The sequence below is a fragment of the Oncorhynchus mykiss genome, chromosome 23, assembly GCF_013265735.2.
Source record: "Oncorhynchus mykiss isolate Arlee chromosome 23, USDA_OmykA_1.1, whole genome shotgun sequence".
NCBI classification, from domain to species: Eukaryota; Metazoa; Chordata; class Actinopteri; order Salmoniformes; family Salmonidae; genus Oncorhynchus; species Oncorhynchus mykiss.
This window is the reverse complement of record NC_048587.1, coordinates 58,861,452-58,878,431: the sequence shown is the minus strand read 5'-3', so window position 1 is coordinate 58,878,431 and position 16,980 is coordinate 58,861,452. Positions and strand designations below refer to the sequence as shown.

The following is a 16,980-nucleotide window of genomic DNA, read 5'->3' as shown; positions in this document are numbered from 1 at the left end:
GCTTTTTACACATAAAATGGCCTTGCTCTTTAGGGAGAAGGGGAGGGGTGGCGAGGAGGATAAGCAGAAAGCTTTTTACACATAAAATGGCCTTGCTCTGTAGGGAGAAGGGGAGGGGTGGCGAGGAGGATAAGCAGAAAGCTTTTTACACATAAAATGGCCTTGCTCTGTAGGGAGAAGGTGAGGGGTGGCGAGGAGGATAAGCAGAACGCTTTTTACACATAAAATGGCCTTGCTCTGTAGGGAGAAGGGGAGGGGTGGCGAGGACGATAAGCAGAAAGCTTTTTACACATAAAATGGCCTTGCTCTGTAGGGAGAAGGGGATGGGTGGCGAGGAGGATAAGCAGAAATCTTTTTACACATAAAATGGCCTTGCTCTGTAGGGAGAAGGGGAGGGGTGGCGAGGAGGATAAGCAGAACGCTTTTTACACATAAAATGGCCTTGCTCTGTAGGGAGAAGGGGAGGGGTGGCGAGGAGGATAAGCAGAACGCTTTTTACACATAAAATGGCCTTGCTCTGTAGGGAGAAGGGGATGGGTGGCGAGGAGGATAAGCAGAAAGCTTTTTACACATAAAATGACCTTGCTCTGTAGGGGGAAGGGGATGGGTGGCGAGGAGGATAAGCAGAACGCTTTTTACACATAAAATGGCCTTGCTCTGTAGGGAGAAGGGGAGGGGTGGCGAGGAGGATAAGCAGAACGCTTTTTACACATACAATGGCCTTGCTCTGTAGGGAGAAGGGGAGGGGTGGCGAGGAGGATAAGCAGAAAGCTTTTTACACATAAAATGACCTTGCTCTTTAGGGAGAAGGGGAGGGGTGGCGAGGAGTATAAGCAGAAATCTTTTTACACATAAAATGGCCTTGCTCTGTAGGGAGAAGGGGAGGGGTGGCGAGGAGGATAAGCAGAAAGCTTTTTACACATAAAATGGCCTTGCTCTGTAGGGAGAAGGGGAGGGGTGGCGAGGAGGATAAGCAGAAAGCTTTTTACACATAAAATGGCCTTGCTCTGTAGGGAGAAGGGGAGGGGTGGCGAGGAGGATAAGCAGAAAGCTTTTTACACATAAAATGGCCTTGCTCTGTAGGGAGAAGGGGATGGGTGGCGAGGAGGATAAGCAGAAAGCTTTTTACACATACAATGGCCTTGCTCTGTAGGGAGAAGGGGAGGGGTGGCGAGGAGGATAAGCAGAAATCTTTTTACACATAAAATGGCCTTGCTCTGTAGGGAGAAGGGGAGGGGTGGCGAGGAGGATAAGCAGAAAGCTTTTTACACATAAAATGGTCTTGCTCTGTAGGTAGAAGGGGATGGGTGGCGAGGAGGATAAGCGGAAAGCTTTTTACTACTAAAATGGCCTTGCTCTGTAGGGAGAAGGGGAGGGGTGGCGAGGAGGATAAGCAGAACGCTTTTTACACATAAAATGGCCTTGCTCTGTAGGGAGAAGGGGAGAGGTGGCGAGGAGGATAAGCAGAAAGCTTTTTACACATAAAATGGCCTTGCTCTGTAGGGAGAAGGGGATGGGTGGCGAGGAGGATAAGCAGAAAGCTTTTTACACATAAAATGGCCTTGCTCTGTAGGGAGAAGGGGAGGGGTGGCGAGGAGGATAAGCAGAAAGCTTTTTACACATAAAATGGCCTTGCTCTGTAGGGAGAAGGGGAGGGGTGGCGAGGAGTATAAGTGGAAAGGGGGAACTAAATGAAACAAACAGGGAGAGAGAGAGGAGGTGGAGGGGGAAGCAAAACGAAACAAACAGCTCTGAGATTAGCAAATGGAGGAGGCATGACATCAATAAGGGACCATAGCTTTCAGCTGGATTCACCTGGTCAGTATGTCATGGAAAGAGCAGTTGTTCTTAATGTCTGTCTGCTCGGTGTAGTTTTAATCTCTTCAGGGTATGACTCCTTCTCCCCTTCTCATTTCTTAATTTGAGATTGGACGTTGTTTAAATGATGTATTGGTACCAATGAGAGATACATTCAGATCTTTGGATTCTGCCCAATAATCGTATGATTAAACCACAAATATTCACTGAGAGTACACAATATTAGGAACAGCTCTTTCCATGACAGTCTGACCAGGTGAATCCAGGTGAAAGCTATGACCCGTAATGATGTCAATTGTTAATTCCACTTCAACCAGTGTAGATGAAGGATAGGGTGACAGGTTGAAGAAGCATTGTTATGTCTTGAGACAACTGAGACATGGATTGTGTATGTGTGCCATTCAGCGGGTGACTTGACACAGCTGTGGGAAGCATTGGAGTCAACATGGGCCAGCATCTCTGTGGAACGCTTCGACACCTTGGAGAGTCAATGACCCTATGAATTGTGGCTGTTCTGAGGCCAAAGGGGGGTGCAACTCAATATTAGGAAGGTGTTCCTAATGTTTTGTATACTCAGTGTATTTACCAACAGATTGTCCATGCAGACCATACTGAATGCTGTACAGCCACAGAAGGGAGGGTTGGAATATTATGCTCTGAGATTTAGTTTTAGGGGTCCCAACTCAAACATATTGTTGAGTTGTTGGGATTTCCTCTTACAAAAGACAACTCTGATGCAGTGAGGTTGATATTAATTGAAAATATGTTTTTATAATAGATAGTCAGACATCAAGTTTGTTTTCAATGGATTTTGCCTAGACGTGTTACTTATGGAAAGCAACTGGGTCCTTGACATGAAAATATAATTTTAGTGAATTGTTATTCCAACTTACAGTGGGGCATAAAAGTATTTAGTCAGCCACCAATTGTGCAAGTTCTCCCACTTAAAAATATGAGAGGCCTGTAATTTTCATCATAGGTACACTTCAACTATGACAGACATAATGAGAAAAACAATTCCAGAAAATCACATTTTAGAATTTTTTATGAATTTATTTGCAAATTATGATGGAAAATAAGTATTTGGTCAATAATAAAGGTTTATCTCAATACTTTGTTATATACCCTTTGTTGGCAATGACAGAGGTCAAGCGTTTTCTGTAAGTCTTCACAAGGTTTTCACACACTGTTGCTGGTATTTTGGCCCATTCCGCCATGCAGATCTCCTCTAGAGCAGTGATGTTTTGGGGCTGTTGCTGGGCAACACAGACTTTCAACTCCCTCCAAAGATTTTCTATGGGGTTGAGATCTGGAGACTAGCTAGGCCACTCCAGGACCTTGAAATGCTTCTTATGAAGCCACTCCTTCGTTGCCCGGGCGGTGTGTTTGGGATCATTGTCATGCTGAAAGACCCAGCCAAGTTTCATCTTCAATGCCCTTGCTGATGGAAGGAGGTTTTCACTCAAAATCGCACGATACATGGCCCCATTCATTCTTTCTTTTACACAGATCAGTCGTCGTGGACCCTTTTCAGAAAAACAGCCCCAAAGCATGATGTTTCCACCCCCATGCTTCACAGTAGGTATGGTTCTTTGGATGCAACTCAGCATACTTTGTCCTCCAAACACGACGAGTTGAGTTTTTACCAAAAAGTTATATTTTGGTTTCATCTGACCATATGACATTCTCCCAATCTTATTCTGGATCATCCAAATGCTCTCTAGCAAACTTCAGACGGGCCTGGACATGTACTGGCCTAAGCAGGGGGACACGTCTGGCACTGCAGGATTTGAGTCCCTGGCGGCGTAGTGTGTTACTGATGGTAGGCTTTGTTACTTTGGTCCCAGCTCTCTGCAGGTCATTCACTAGGTCCCCCCGTGTGGTTCTGGGATTTTTGCTCACCATTCTTGTGATCATTTTGACTCCACGGGGTGAGATCTTGCATGGAGCCCCAGATCGAGGGAGATTATCAGTGGTCTTGTATGTCTTCCATTTCCTAATAATTGCTCCCACAGTTGATTTCTTCAAACCAAGCTGCTTACCTATTGCAAATTCAGTCTTCCCAGCCTGGTGCAGGTCTACAATTTTGTTTCTGGTGTCCTTTGACAGCTCTTTGGTCTTGGCCATAGTGGAGTTTGGAGTGCGACTGTTTGAGGTTGTGGAGAGGTGTCTTTTATGCTGATAACAAGTTCAAACAGGTGCCATTAATTCAGGTAACGAGTGGAGGACAGAAGAAGTTGCAGGTCTGTGAGAGCCAGACATCTTGCTTGTTTGTAGGTGACCAAATACTTATTTTCCACCATAATTTGCAAATAAATTGATTAAAAATCCCACAATGTGATTTTCTGGATTTTTTTTCTCATTTTGTCTGTCATAGTTGAAGTGTACCTATGATGAGAACTTGCACAATTGGTGGCTGACTAAATACTTTTTTTGCCCCACTGTATCTCTGATGCTGCAGTTACGGCAAGGGATTGATTTCTTTGGAGCTTGTGTTGCAAAAGATCATGTGGACAGGAAGTTACCTCCAACAATAGATTCACATTCAGGGAATGGCATCTGCAAAGAATGTTGCACATCTGAAAGACTATGTACACTGTACATTCTGATACTGTGGCTGTGATTACACAGGCAGCCTAATTATTTTATTTCGCCCAAATATTGGCAAAAGGTTAGAACAGACGTTTATCACCAATAACCGTCACATCCAGTCAGTGCATAGTTGCATAGCAAAACCATCAAAATGGAGTCACAGCTGCTATTTCTTTTTTTTACAAGTTCTATGTTTGACTTGCCGAAAGTTTATTAGATAGATGTGGTCAATCTTGTTGAGCTCCACTAGGCGACTAAGAGTTCGAAGCTCGATAAAGGATTCAAGTTCTTCCACAAGAACTACCTTTTCAATTACGGAGGTAAGTTTACCATCAACAATATTAGCCAACGCCAGCTAGCTAGCTACCAACTCAGGCTATAACATGATGGTGTTGTTTAACCTGGGACTGAATATAACACGTTGCTAGCTAGTTAGCTAGCTATAACACGTGCTTCAGTTCAAGTGATACCAGCTTGATTACTTGAGTCCTTCCTTGATTTGACAACTAATGATTTTCATGTTTGGTCCTCTAAATGTTCAGTATGCAACAAGGTAAACAGGGAGGTTGTTTTTGAGTTCTAGGTCAATGAAGAAGAATGAGGAGCCCCATAAAATTCAGGTTATCAATATGTACGATTAAGATGAGATTAGGGAGAGTTCAGAATTGATCAAGTTCATTACTTTTGTTTTACTGTGGTGGTAGATTGCCTTTATAACTCTACAATATAGCTATTTCTCATGGCCATACTCTGTGTTTTTCTGCTATAGCACTGCCTAACCCTTTCACAGGACTCTGTGTTTATCTACTGTAGCACTACCAACCCTTTCACAGGACTCTGTGTTTGTCTGCTGTAGCACTGCCTAACCCTTTCACAGTACTCTGTGTTTGTCTACTGTAGCACTGCCTAACCGTTTCACAGCACTCTGTGTTTATCTACTGTAGTGCTGCCTAACCCTTTCACAGATTTGACAGCTGTGCACTGCATTTGTTGATTCTCCATTATTAGAAAAACCTGTCAGTCTTTTATAGGAAAAATGATTGTAAATTGTATTGATATCAGTTTACATGTTCACTGTAGATCACTTTGCAAACAGATGTGGAGCCTGCTGTCATGCTTTCTCTGTCCTGTTTGTGTGCTTCAGGGATATCTATGTGCAACCATATGGTTGCTTTTCCAAACAGCACATTACAGAATGATGAGCATGAAGGCAGTGCCACCACCTGTACCAGGCACTAGCTCCCTGGTTGTTTCTCTGAAATTGTGTGCACAAATTCGTTTACATCCCTGTTAGTTAGCATTTTTCCTTTGCCAAGATAATCCGTCCACCTGACAGGTGTGGCATATCAAGAAGCTGATTAAACAAACAGCATGATCATTAAACAGGTGCTGGGGACAATAAAAGGCCACTTTAAAATGTGCAGTTTTGTTACACAACACAATGCCACAGATGTCTCAAGTTTTCAATCAGTGGGTGGGGGGCCTGGGGGGTTGCTGAGGAGTACTTATGTCGGTAATAAAGCCCCTTTGTGGAGAAAATCTCATTGTGATTGGCTGGGCCTGGCTCCTCATTGGGTGGTTCTGGCTAGAAAGTGGATGGACCTATGCCCTCCAATGCCCACCCATGGCTGCACCCCTGCCCAGTCATGTGAAATCCATAGATTAGGGCCTAATGGATTTATTTAAATTGAATGATTTCAATTTCATACTCTTGATGGCCAAATACATTTACACTTTTCACAATTCCTGACATTTAATCCTAAAAAAAATCCTTGTCTTAGGTCAGTTAGGATCACCACATTATTTTAAGAATGTGAAATGTCAGAATAATAACAGAGAAAATGATTTCTTATTTATTTCATCACATTGCCATTGGATCAGAAACTTTACATACACTCAATTAGTATTTGGTAGCATTGCCTATAAATTGTTTAACTTGGTTCAAACATTTCGGGTAACCTTCCACAAGCTTCCCACAATAATGTGGTGAATTTTGGCCCATTCCTCCTGACAGAGCTGGTGTAATTGAGTCAGGTTTGTAGGCCTCTTTGCTCGCACACGCTTTTTCAGTTCTGCCCACACATTTTTTATAGGATTGATGTCAGGGCTTTGTGATGGCCACTCCAATCCCTTGACTTTGTTGTCCTTAAGCCATTCTGCCACAACTTTGGAAGTATGCTTGGGGTCACTGTCCTTTTGCAAGACCCATTTGCGACCAAGCTTTAACTTCCTGACTGTTGTCTTGAGATGTTGCTTCAATATATCCACATAACCCCTACAACATGATGCTGCCACCCCCGTGCTTCACGGTTGGGATGGTGTCCTTCGGCTTTCAAGCCTCCCCCTTTTCCTCCAAACGTAACATTGGTCATTATGGCCAAACAATTGTTGGAAAAATTACTTGTGTTCACAAAGAAGATGTCCCAACCGACCTGCCAAAACTACAGTTTGTTAACAAGAAATGTGTGGAGTGGTTGAAAATCATGTTTTAATGACTCCATTCTATGTGTATGTAAACTTCCGACTACAACTGTACATTATATCTCCATGAGATAGACCTACAGTAAATCCCCATGATGTAGACCTACAGTATATCGCCATGACATAGACCTACAGTATATCCCCATAACATAATGTAGACCTACGGTATATCGCCATAGCGTAGACCCCCTGGGGCGGCAGGGTAGCTTAGTGGTTAGAGCGTTGGACTAGTAACCGAAAGGTTGCAAGTTCATATCCCCGATCTGACAAGGTCGTTCTGCCACTGTCGTTCTGCCACTGAACGTTCTGCCACTGAACGTTCTGTCGTTCTGCCACTGAACAGGCAGTTAACCCACTGTTCCTAGGCCGGCATTGAAAATAAGAATTTGTTCTTAACTGACTAGTTAAATAAAGGTAAAATAAAATTAAAATTAAAATCCCCATAATGTAGACCTACAATATATCGCCATAGCGTAGACCTACAGCATATCCCCATAATGTAGAACTACAGTATTTCCCCATGACATAGACCTACAGTATTTCTCCATGACTTAGACCTACAGTATTTACCGAATGACATAGACCTACAGTATTTCCCCATGACATAGACCTACAGTATTTCCCCATGACTTAGACCTACAGTATTTCCCCATGACTTAGACCTACAGTATTTCCCCATGACTTAGACCTACACTATTTCCCCATGACATAGACCTACAGTATTTCCCCATGACTTAGACCTACACTATTTCCCCATGACATAGACCTACAGTATTTCTCCATGACTTAGACCTACGGTATTTACCGAACGACATAGACCTACAGTATTTCCCCATGACTTAGACCTACAGTATTTCCCCATGACTTAGACCTACACTATTTCCCCATGACATAGACCTACAGTATTTCCCCATGACTTAGACCTACAGTATTTCCCGAACGACATAGACCTACAGTATTTCCACATGACATGTTGGTCACATGGTTACTGGTCATGTCTTACTGACTTTTTCAATCTTTGTAACAAGTTATGAATGATGGTAACTAGTGAAGGTAACCCCGAGTGATTAGTGGTTAACCCTTTTTAATCTGGTGTAGTTTTCTATGTTTGTTGGTTTTGCTTTTAAGCGCTTTGAGATTCCGTTTGTAATGAAAAGCACTACAGAAGTTAAAAAACTAATTATTATTATCATTATTATTAGTGTATGCGTAGTGCTGCTATTATGTCATTAACATATACAGGATCTAGAGTTTTAATCACGTCACTTCCAGAACATTCCGCCAGTCATCCCAACAGTAGGAAAGTGTCTTCAGAATTCAATTAATCTGAGATTGAGACACATATTATCAGCCAAAGACAAAGCCCAATTGTTGTATATTTCCTTTTTATCCTCTGATAATTACACACTAATTATGATCCACAGCTTCATCACCTGCAGAACTGCTGCTTTGTTTGACCAGACACAGTGGGACAACACAGCAAGACAGCCAGAGTGACATGTACTGTAGCTGCTTCTCAAGAGCCCTGCTGTACGTCTTCCCCATCCTTCTCTATTCTCTCTCTCTCTCTCTCTACCTCTCTTGCTCCCTCTCCCTCTTTCTCTCTCTCTAGTCGTTTGGCTTTCGCCCCCACTCCGCACCCAGCAGAGTCGGCAGCAGCTATATAAAAAAACAAATCCAGGACATGTGCAAAAATCTCCATATCAATAGCCATGGCAAGTCGGGTTCCAGAAAATCCGGAACCTTAGCTACTCCATTATTTTAATTACCCTCTGATCTCCTATGGCTGTGGCCTGGGGCTGAGAAAAGCAAGGTTTTTGTGAAACAGGCTAGAGCTCCTGTGTCTCAACCCTTCCCCTTATTGACAACACACAGAGAGAGACAGAGTGAGAGGCAAAGAGCTGCATAGCTGGCACTCTCCCACCAGAACTCTATCCCACCCTTCCCATCCTCTCTCCACTCCTCCTTCCCTCCATCTCTCTCTCCCACGCAACCACTTGCTTTCTTGCTTTCTCTCGCTGGACAGGGGAATCGATACAGGGGAAAGTGAAGGTCCACAGCAGGAGGCAATGCACCCCTTTATTAAGGAGGGCGGACTGGCCACCTGGCAAAGATGGGCTGGTAAATGATGTGTTGGTAAATGTTTTGCCCAGTGGGCCTGTCTAACTTGTTTGCTTTTTGTTTAAAATAATAATTAACTGGTTAATAAGGCGTTCCCTTAAGAGAAAATTGGCCGGTGAAGGGGCTTCGAAGATAAAAATGCGCCAGTGTTTTAGAAAGGCTCAGGCCGATTTCTGCTACCAGTCCGCCCCTGCCCTTTAACCCCCCCCCCCCACCTTGACAAGGGCTCCTCATATGGCTCTTGTCAAAAGTAGTCTACCATGTAGGGAATAGGGTGACATTTGAGACTAAGACAAGATGGAAGACCATAATAACACCCCTGCCTGCCTCTTCTCCTCCTTCCCTCTCGCCCCTCCTATTCCACTCCATCTACAGCAGAAGTACATCGCATACAGACACCTCTACAGCAAATGGGTTTGGAAGAAGAAAAAAATTGTTCAACCATCAACCCTTTAGTCTGTGGAAGAGGAATGAACATGCAAACTCCTCAGAGAAGGGACAGAGGGTGGAACAGAGGACTGGACTAAGTGTTCTGTCCTCTGTACCGCCATGTGTATTCCCACAGACAGAAGTGTTTTTACCAATGTACTTTGCCACTGAATAAGCACGGATTGAGACTTGTTGATGTGTAAAGCCGATGGGTTCTTATGAGGGTCTGTCATGTCAAAAACGGGCGATTCCCTGATCCACCTCTACGCAGACGACACCATTCTGTATACTTCCGGCTATGGCAAGGGACACTATCTAACCTCCAAACGAGCTTCAATGCCATACAACACTCCTTCCGTGGCCTCCAAATGCTCTTAAACGCTAGTAAAAACAAATGCATGCTTTTCAACCGTTCGCTGCCTGCACCCGACTAGCATCACCACCCTGGATGGTTCCGACCTAGAATATGTGGACATCTATAAGTACCTAGGTGTCTGGCTAGACTGTAAACTCTCCTTCCAGACTCATATCAAACATCTCCAATCCAAAATCAAATCTAGAGTCGGCTTTCTATTCCGCAACAAAGCCTCCTTCACTCACGCCGCCAAACTTACCCTAGTAGAACTGACTATCCTACCGATCCTCGACTTCGGCGATGTCATCTACAAAATAGCTTCCAATACTCTACTCAGCAAACTGAATGCAGTTTATCACAGTGCCATCCGTTTTGTTCCTAAAGCACCTTATACCTCCCACCACTGCGACCTGTATGCTCTAGTCGGCTGGCCCTCGCTACATATTCGTCGCCAGACCCACTGGCTCCAGGTCATCTACAAGTCCATGCTAGGTAAAGCACCGCCTTATCTCAGTTTACTGGTCACGATGGCAACACCCACCCGTAGCACGAGCTCCAGCAGGTGTATCTCACTGATCATCCCTAAAGCCAACACCTCATTTGGCCGCCTTTCGTTTCAGTTCTCTGCTGCCTGTGACTGGAACAAATTGCAAAATCGCTGAAGTTGGAGACTTTTATCTCCCTCACCAACTTCAAACATCTGCTACCTGAGCAGCTAACTGATCACTGCAGCTGTACATAGTCTATCGGTAAATAGCCCACCCAATTTTACCTACCTCATCCCCATACTGTTTTTATTTATTTACTTTTCTGCTCTTTTGCACACCAATACCTCTACCTGTACATGACCATCTGATCATTTATCACTCCAGTGTTAATCTGCAAAATTGTAATTATTCGCCTACCTCCTCATGCCTTTTGCACACAATGTATATAGACTTTTTTTTCTACTGTGTTATTGACTTGTTAATTGTTTACTCCATGTGTAACTCTGTGTTGTCTGTTCACACTACTATGCTTTATCTTGGCCAGGTCGCAGTTGCAAATGAGAACTTGTTCTCAACTAGCCTACCTGGTTAAATAAAGGTGAAATAAAATAAATAAATAAAAAAATCTAACTGACTCAGACTTGTTGATGTATGAAGCCGATGGGTTCCTATCAGGGTCTGTCATGTCTAATCTAACTGACTCAGACTTGTTGATGTGTGAAGCCGATGGGTTCCTATCAAAGTCTGTCATGTCAAATCTAACTGACTCAGACTTGTTGATGTGTGAAGCCGATGGGTTCCTATCAGTCTGTCATGTCAAATCTAACTGACTCAGACTTGTTGATGTGTGAAGCCGATGGGTTCCTATCAGAGTCTGTCATGTCAAATCTAACTGACTCAGACTTGTTGATGTGTGAAGCTGATGGGTTCCTATCAGAGTCTGTCATGTCAAATCTAACTGACTCAGACTTGTTGATGTGTGAAGCTGATTGTCACGTTCTGACCTTAGTTATTTTGTTATGTCTTTGTTTTAAGTATGGTCAGGGCATGAGTTGGGTGGGTTGTCTATGTTCTTTTTCCTATGATTTGGGATTTCTGTGTTTGGCCTGGTATGGTTCTCAATCAGAGGCAGCTGTCAATCATTGTCCCCGATTGAGAACCATACCTGGTTTCACTTTTGAGTTGTGGGTGCTTATCTTCTGTTCTGTGTTTTGTTTCACCGTTCAGGACTGTTTGTTTTGTCATTTTATTGTTTTGTTCGGTCTTCAGTATTTCTTATTAAAACAAGATGAACACTTACCACGCTGCACCTTGGTCCTCCTCTCTTTCTCCCAACGACGAACGTTACACCAATGGGTTCCTATGAGGGTGTGACATGTCAAATCTAACTGAGTTGGTATACCTAATGTAGATACTGTATGTGTTGAATTGGAACAAAAATCTTTACAGAGATTGTGCAAACAGACAATCCACAAATGCAATTTAATTATGACGCTGTTTTAAATCAGTGTACTAGATGTTTCTGGAATATTGGTTTTGATTAGTTCTCTTCAAACTAATCTAAAAGTGGAGTCTATTTCAGACATTCACCTACAGTGGATTTCATAAGTATCGAAATGTATATTTAATTTAGATATTTTTGTCATTGATCTACACAAAATACTCCATAATGACGAAGTGAAAATAAAATTCAACAAATAATATAATTAAATAACTAAAATGTATTGGGATTAACAAATCATAACATAACATAATAGGTTACATGGACTCACTCTGTGAGAAATAATAGGGATTGACATGATTTTCGAATGACAAACACTTTCTCTGCCCCCCATATATACAACATATGTAAGGAATTTCAAACACAGATTCAACTACAAAGACCAGGGAGCTGGATCTGAAAACACCAGCAAGGATAAGAACCCCAAAATATGCATGTAAATGAGTTTGGTCCATCTCCTTCCATCTTTCTCCAAAAGCACACCTTCCCTCCAAATTAGTACTGTCCAGAATTATTTTTTGAATGGTATCTGGGATGAACAGTTAAAAAAAATACTTTATGTCCTGCACATGAGTGAGATGTTGTGGTACATCTCACATTGTTATACTCTAGCTTATGTTGAGGCACATCTGACACTGTTATACTCTAGCTTATGTTGAGGCACATCTGACACTGTTATACTCTAGCTTATGTTGAGGCACATCTGACAGTGTTATTACATAAGCAACCGCCAGGGTGGTCCTGGTTGTATCTTTATCACATTGTCAGCCATGAGGGGTGGTCCTGGTTGTATCTTTATCACATTGGCAGCCATGAGGGGTGGTCCTGGTTGTATCTTTATCACATTGGCAGCCATGAGGGGTGGTCCTGGTTGTATCTTTATCACATTGTCAGCCATGAGGGGTGGTCCTGGTTGTATCTTTATCACATTGGCAGCCATGAGGGGTGGTCCTGGTTGTATCTTTATCACATTGGCAGCCATGAGGGGTGGTCCTGGTTGTATCTTTATCACATTGTCAGCCATGAGGGGTGGTCCTGGTTGTATCTTTATCACATTGTCAGCCATGAGGGGTGGTCCTGGTTGTATCTTTATCACATTGGCAGCCATGAGGGGTGGTCCTGGTTGTATCTTTATCACATTGGCAGCCATGAGGGGTGGTCCTGGTTGTATCTTTATCACATTGGCAGCCATGAGGGGTGGTCCTGGTTGTATCTTTATCACATTGTCAGCCATGAGGGGTGGTCCTGGTTGTATCTTTATCACATTGGCAGCCATGAGGGGTGGTCCTGGTTGTATCTTTATCACATTGGCAGCCATGAGGGGTGGTCCTGGTTGTATCTTTATCACATTGTCAGCCATGAGGGGTGGTCCTGGTTGTATCTTTATCACATTGGCAGCCATGAGGGGTGGTCCTGGTTGTATCTTTATCACATTGGCAGCCATGAGGGGTGGTCCTGGTTGTATCTTTATCACATTGTCAGCCATGAGGGGTGGTCCTGGTTGTATCTTTATCACATTGTCAGCCATGAGGGGTGGTCCTGGTTGTATCTTTATCACATTGGCAGCCATGAGGGGTGGTCCTGGTTGTATCTTTATCACATTGGCAGTCATGAGGGATGGTCCTGGTTGTATCTTTATCACATTGGCAGCCATGAGGGGTGGTCCTGGTTGTATCTTTATCACATTGGCAGCCATGAGGGGTGGTCCTGGGTGTATCTTTATCACATTGGCAGCCATGAGGGATGGTCCTGGTTGTATCTTTATCACATTGGCAGCCATGAGGGGTGGTCCTGGTTGTATCTTTATCACATTGTCAGCCATGAGGGGTGGTCCTGGTTGTATCTTTATCACATTGTCAGCCATGAGGGGTGGTCCTGGTTGTATCTTTATCACATTGGCAGCCATGAGGGGTGGTCCTGGTTGTATCTTTATCACATTGGCAGCCATGAGGGGTGGTCCTGGTTGTATCTTTATCACATTGGCAGCCATGAGGGGTGGTCCTGGTTGTATCTTTATCACATTGGCAGCCATGAGGGGTGGTCCTGGTTGTATCTTTATCACACAGAAAATGATACGTATTCTACAAGAACCAATATAATTTCATAAAAACACAACCTTATGAAAAAAATAATTATTTAGCTTTTCACAATTCACTGATAAATTGGTCCACATGGAAAATTAAAGGCTTAGAAACCATAAATGACTTGGTAACAGGAAATACATTTGCTTTCATGATATAATAAAAAAATGCATTTTGGACTGACCATTGTATATAGTTTCAAATAAATGCAATTGAAAAGTTCCACATTACAGCATTTCTAAACAAAATCTTTTGGACATCAGAGCAGACTTGAGGGAATATTATTTGAGGAGGATTTTTTATTCATATGATGGTAAGATATACAAAACCTTGCAGAGAGTATATCCAACTGACAATCTCATAGATACCAAGACTTAAAACAGAACTGGTGTTGAGGGAAAGTTGGAGCATAACTAACGAAATTACAGAGAAGGGAAAGGAAAGCTGTGTTTCTCATGTTTGGCTGCTCTGACAGTGTTAAACTGTAGCTTATGTTGTGGTACATCTCACATTGTTATACTCTAGCTTATGTTGAGGCACATCTGACACTGTTATACTCTAGCTTATGTTGAGGCACATCTGACAGTGTTATTACATAAGCAATACGGCCCGAGGATGTGTGGTATACGGCCAATTTACCACGGTTAAGGGCTGTTCTTATGCATGATGCCACGCGGAGTGCCTGGACACAGCCCTGAGCCATTAGTATGTTGTGGTACATCTGACTGTGTTGTACTGTAGTTTATGTTGAGGTACATCTGACACTCTTATACTGTAGCTTATGTGGAGGTACATCTCACAGTGTTAAACTGCAGCGTATGTTGAGATACATCTGACACTGTTATACTGTAGCTTATGTTGAGGTACATCTGACACTGTTATACTGTAGTTTATGTTGAGATACATCTGACACTGTTATACTGTAGCTTATGTTGAGGTACATCTGACACTGTTATACTGTAGCTTATGTTGAGGTACATCTGACACTGTTATACTGTAGTTTATGTTGAGATACATCTGACACTGTTATACTGTAGCTTATGTTGAGGTACATCTGACACTGTTATACTGTAGTTTATGTTGAGGTACATCTGACACTGTTATACTGTAGCTTATGTTGAGGTACATCTGACACTGTTATACTGTAGCTTATGTTGAGGTACATCTGACACTGTTATACTGTAGCTTATGTTGAGGTACATCTGACACTGTTATACTGTAGCTTATGTTGAGGTACATCTGACTGTGTTATACTGTAGCTTATGTTGAGGTACATCTGACACTGTTATACTGTAGCTTATGTTGAGGTACATCTGACTGTGTTATACTGTAGCTTATGTTGAGGTACATTTGACTGTGTTTTACTGTAGCTTATGTTGAGCTTCATCTGACACTGTTATACTGTAGCTTATGTTGAGGTACATCTGACACTTATACTGTAGCTTATGTTGAGGTACATCTGACACTTATACTGTAGCTTATGTTGAGGTACATCTGACTGTGTTATACTGTAGCTTATGTTGAGGTACATCTGACACTGTTATACTGTAGCTTATGTTGAGGTACATCTGACTGTGTTATACTGTAGCTTATGTTGAGGTACATCTGACTGTGTTATACTGTAGCTTATGTTGAGGTACATCTGACTGTGTTATACTGTAGCTTATGTTGAGGTACATTTGACTGTGTTTTACTGTAGCTTATGTTGAGCTTCATCTGACACTGTTATACTGTAGCTTATGTTGAGGTACATCTGACACTTATACTGTAGCTTATGTTGAGGTACATCTGACACTGTTATACTGTAGCTTATGTTGAGGTACATCTGACACTGTTATACTGTAGCTTATGTTGAGGTACATCTGACACTGTTATACTGTAGCTTATGTTGAGGTACATCTGACTGTGTTATACTGTAGCTTATGTTGAGGTACATTTGACACTGTTATACTGTAGTTTATGTTGAGGTACATCTGACACTTATACTGTAGCTTATGTTGAGGTACATCTGACACTGTTATACTGTAGCTTATGTTGAGGTACATCTGACACTTATACTGTAGCTTATGTTGAGGTACATCTGACACTGTTATACTGTAGCTTATGTTGAGGTACATCTGACACTTATACTGTAGCTTATGTTGAGGTACATCTGACACTGTTATACTGTAGCTTATGTTGAGGTACATCTGACACTTATACTGTAGCTTATGTTGAGGTACATCTGACACTGTTATACTGTAGCTTATGTTGAGGTACATCTGACACTGTTATACTGTAGCTTATGTTGAGGTACATCTGACACTTATACTGTAGCTTATGTTGAGGTACATCTGACACTGTTATACTGTAGTTTATGTTGAGGTACATCTGACACTGTTATACTGTAGCTTATGTTGAGGTACATCTGACACTGTTATACTGTAGCTTATGTTGAGCTTCATCTCACCTCACAATCAGAATGGTGTACTTCATGAGAAAATGTCATTGAGCTAAAGATTGAGAGAAAATGAATCTCTCAACAACAACAAAATAGATTCCAGAGATTCACAATTGTGTCTCATATCCAACAACGTATCCAATACAAACACCCCTCCAGATTGAAACATGTTATTCAAAACTCACTATTATCTTGGTAATGCATTAGTGGGGGAACTGGTTGATTTTCTTGTTATTTCTATTGAAGGACATTACCTCCCTTAGTGATGTCAGCAAGTCATCCCCCTACAGGAAGTGGTCCCTTAGTGATTTCAACAAGCCATCCCCCTACAGGAAGTGCTTCATTAGTGATGTCACCAAGCCATGCCCCTACAGGAAGTAGACACTCATAACAACAGTCCATGGCCTGAAGCTGTTACTGTCACGTCACATCCTGTCACATGGTGCCACACTGGAATAGCCCAAAAGTTTTTCAATAAGTCCAAAAATGGCACCCTATACCCTTTATAGTGCACTACTTTTTACCAGGGCCCATAGGAAAGTAGTATTCCCATCATGCCTTGGTCAAAAGTAGTGCACTACATAGGGAATATCGTAGCATTTCCCTATTTTCTAACCAAGGTTTAAACTTCGCATTGGACATCTTTCCTCTCTCAGGTGGCCTGGTATTGTGTA

The 16,980-nt window shown here is 42.5% G+C and overlaps 1 protein-coding gene across 1 annotated transcript; it reads right to left on the bottom strand.

The window, feature by feature from the left end:
• Nucleotides 1-12,500: 12,500 nt before the first annotated feature.
• On the bottom strand, nt 12,501-13,817 carry LOC118943835 (proline-rich protein 36-like). Its single transcript, XM_036959915.1, has one exon. The coding sequence runs from the start codon at nt 13,815-13,817 to the stop codon at nt 12,501-12,503; it is 1,317 nt and encodes a 438-aa protein (XP_036815810.1).
• Between the last annotated feature and the right edge of the window lie 3,163 nt (nt 13,818-16,980).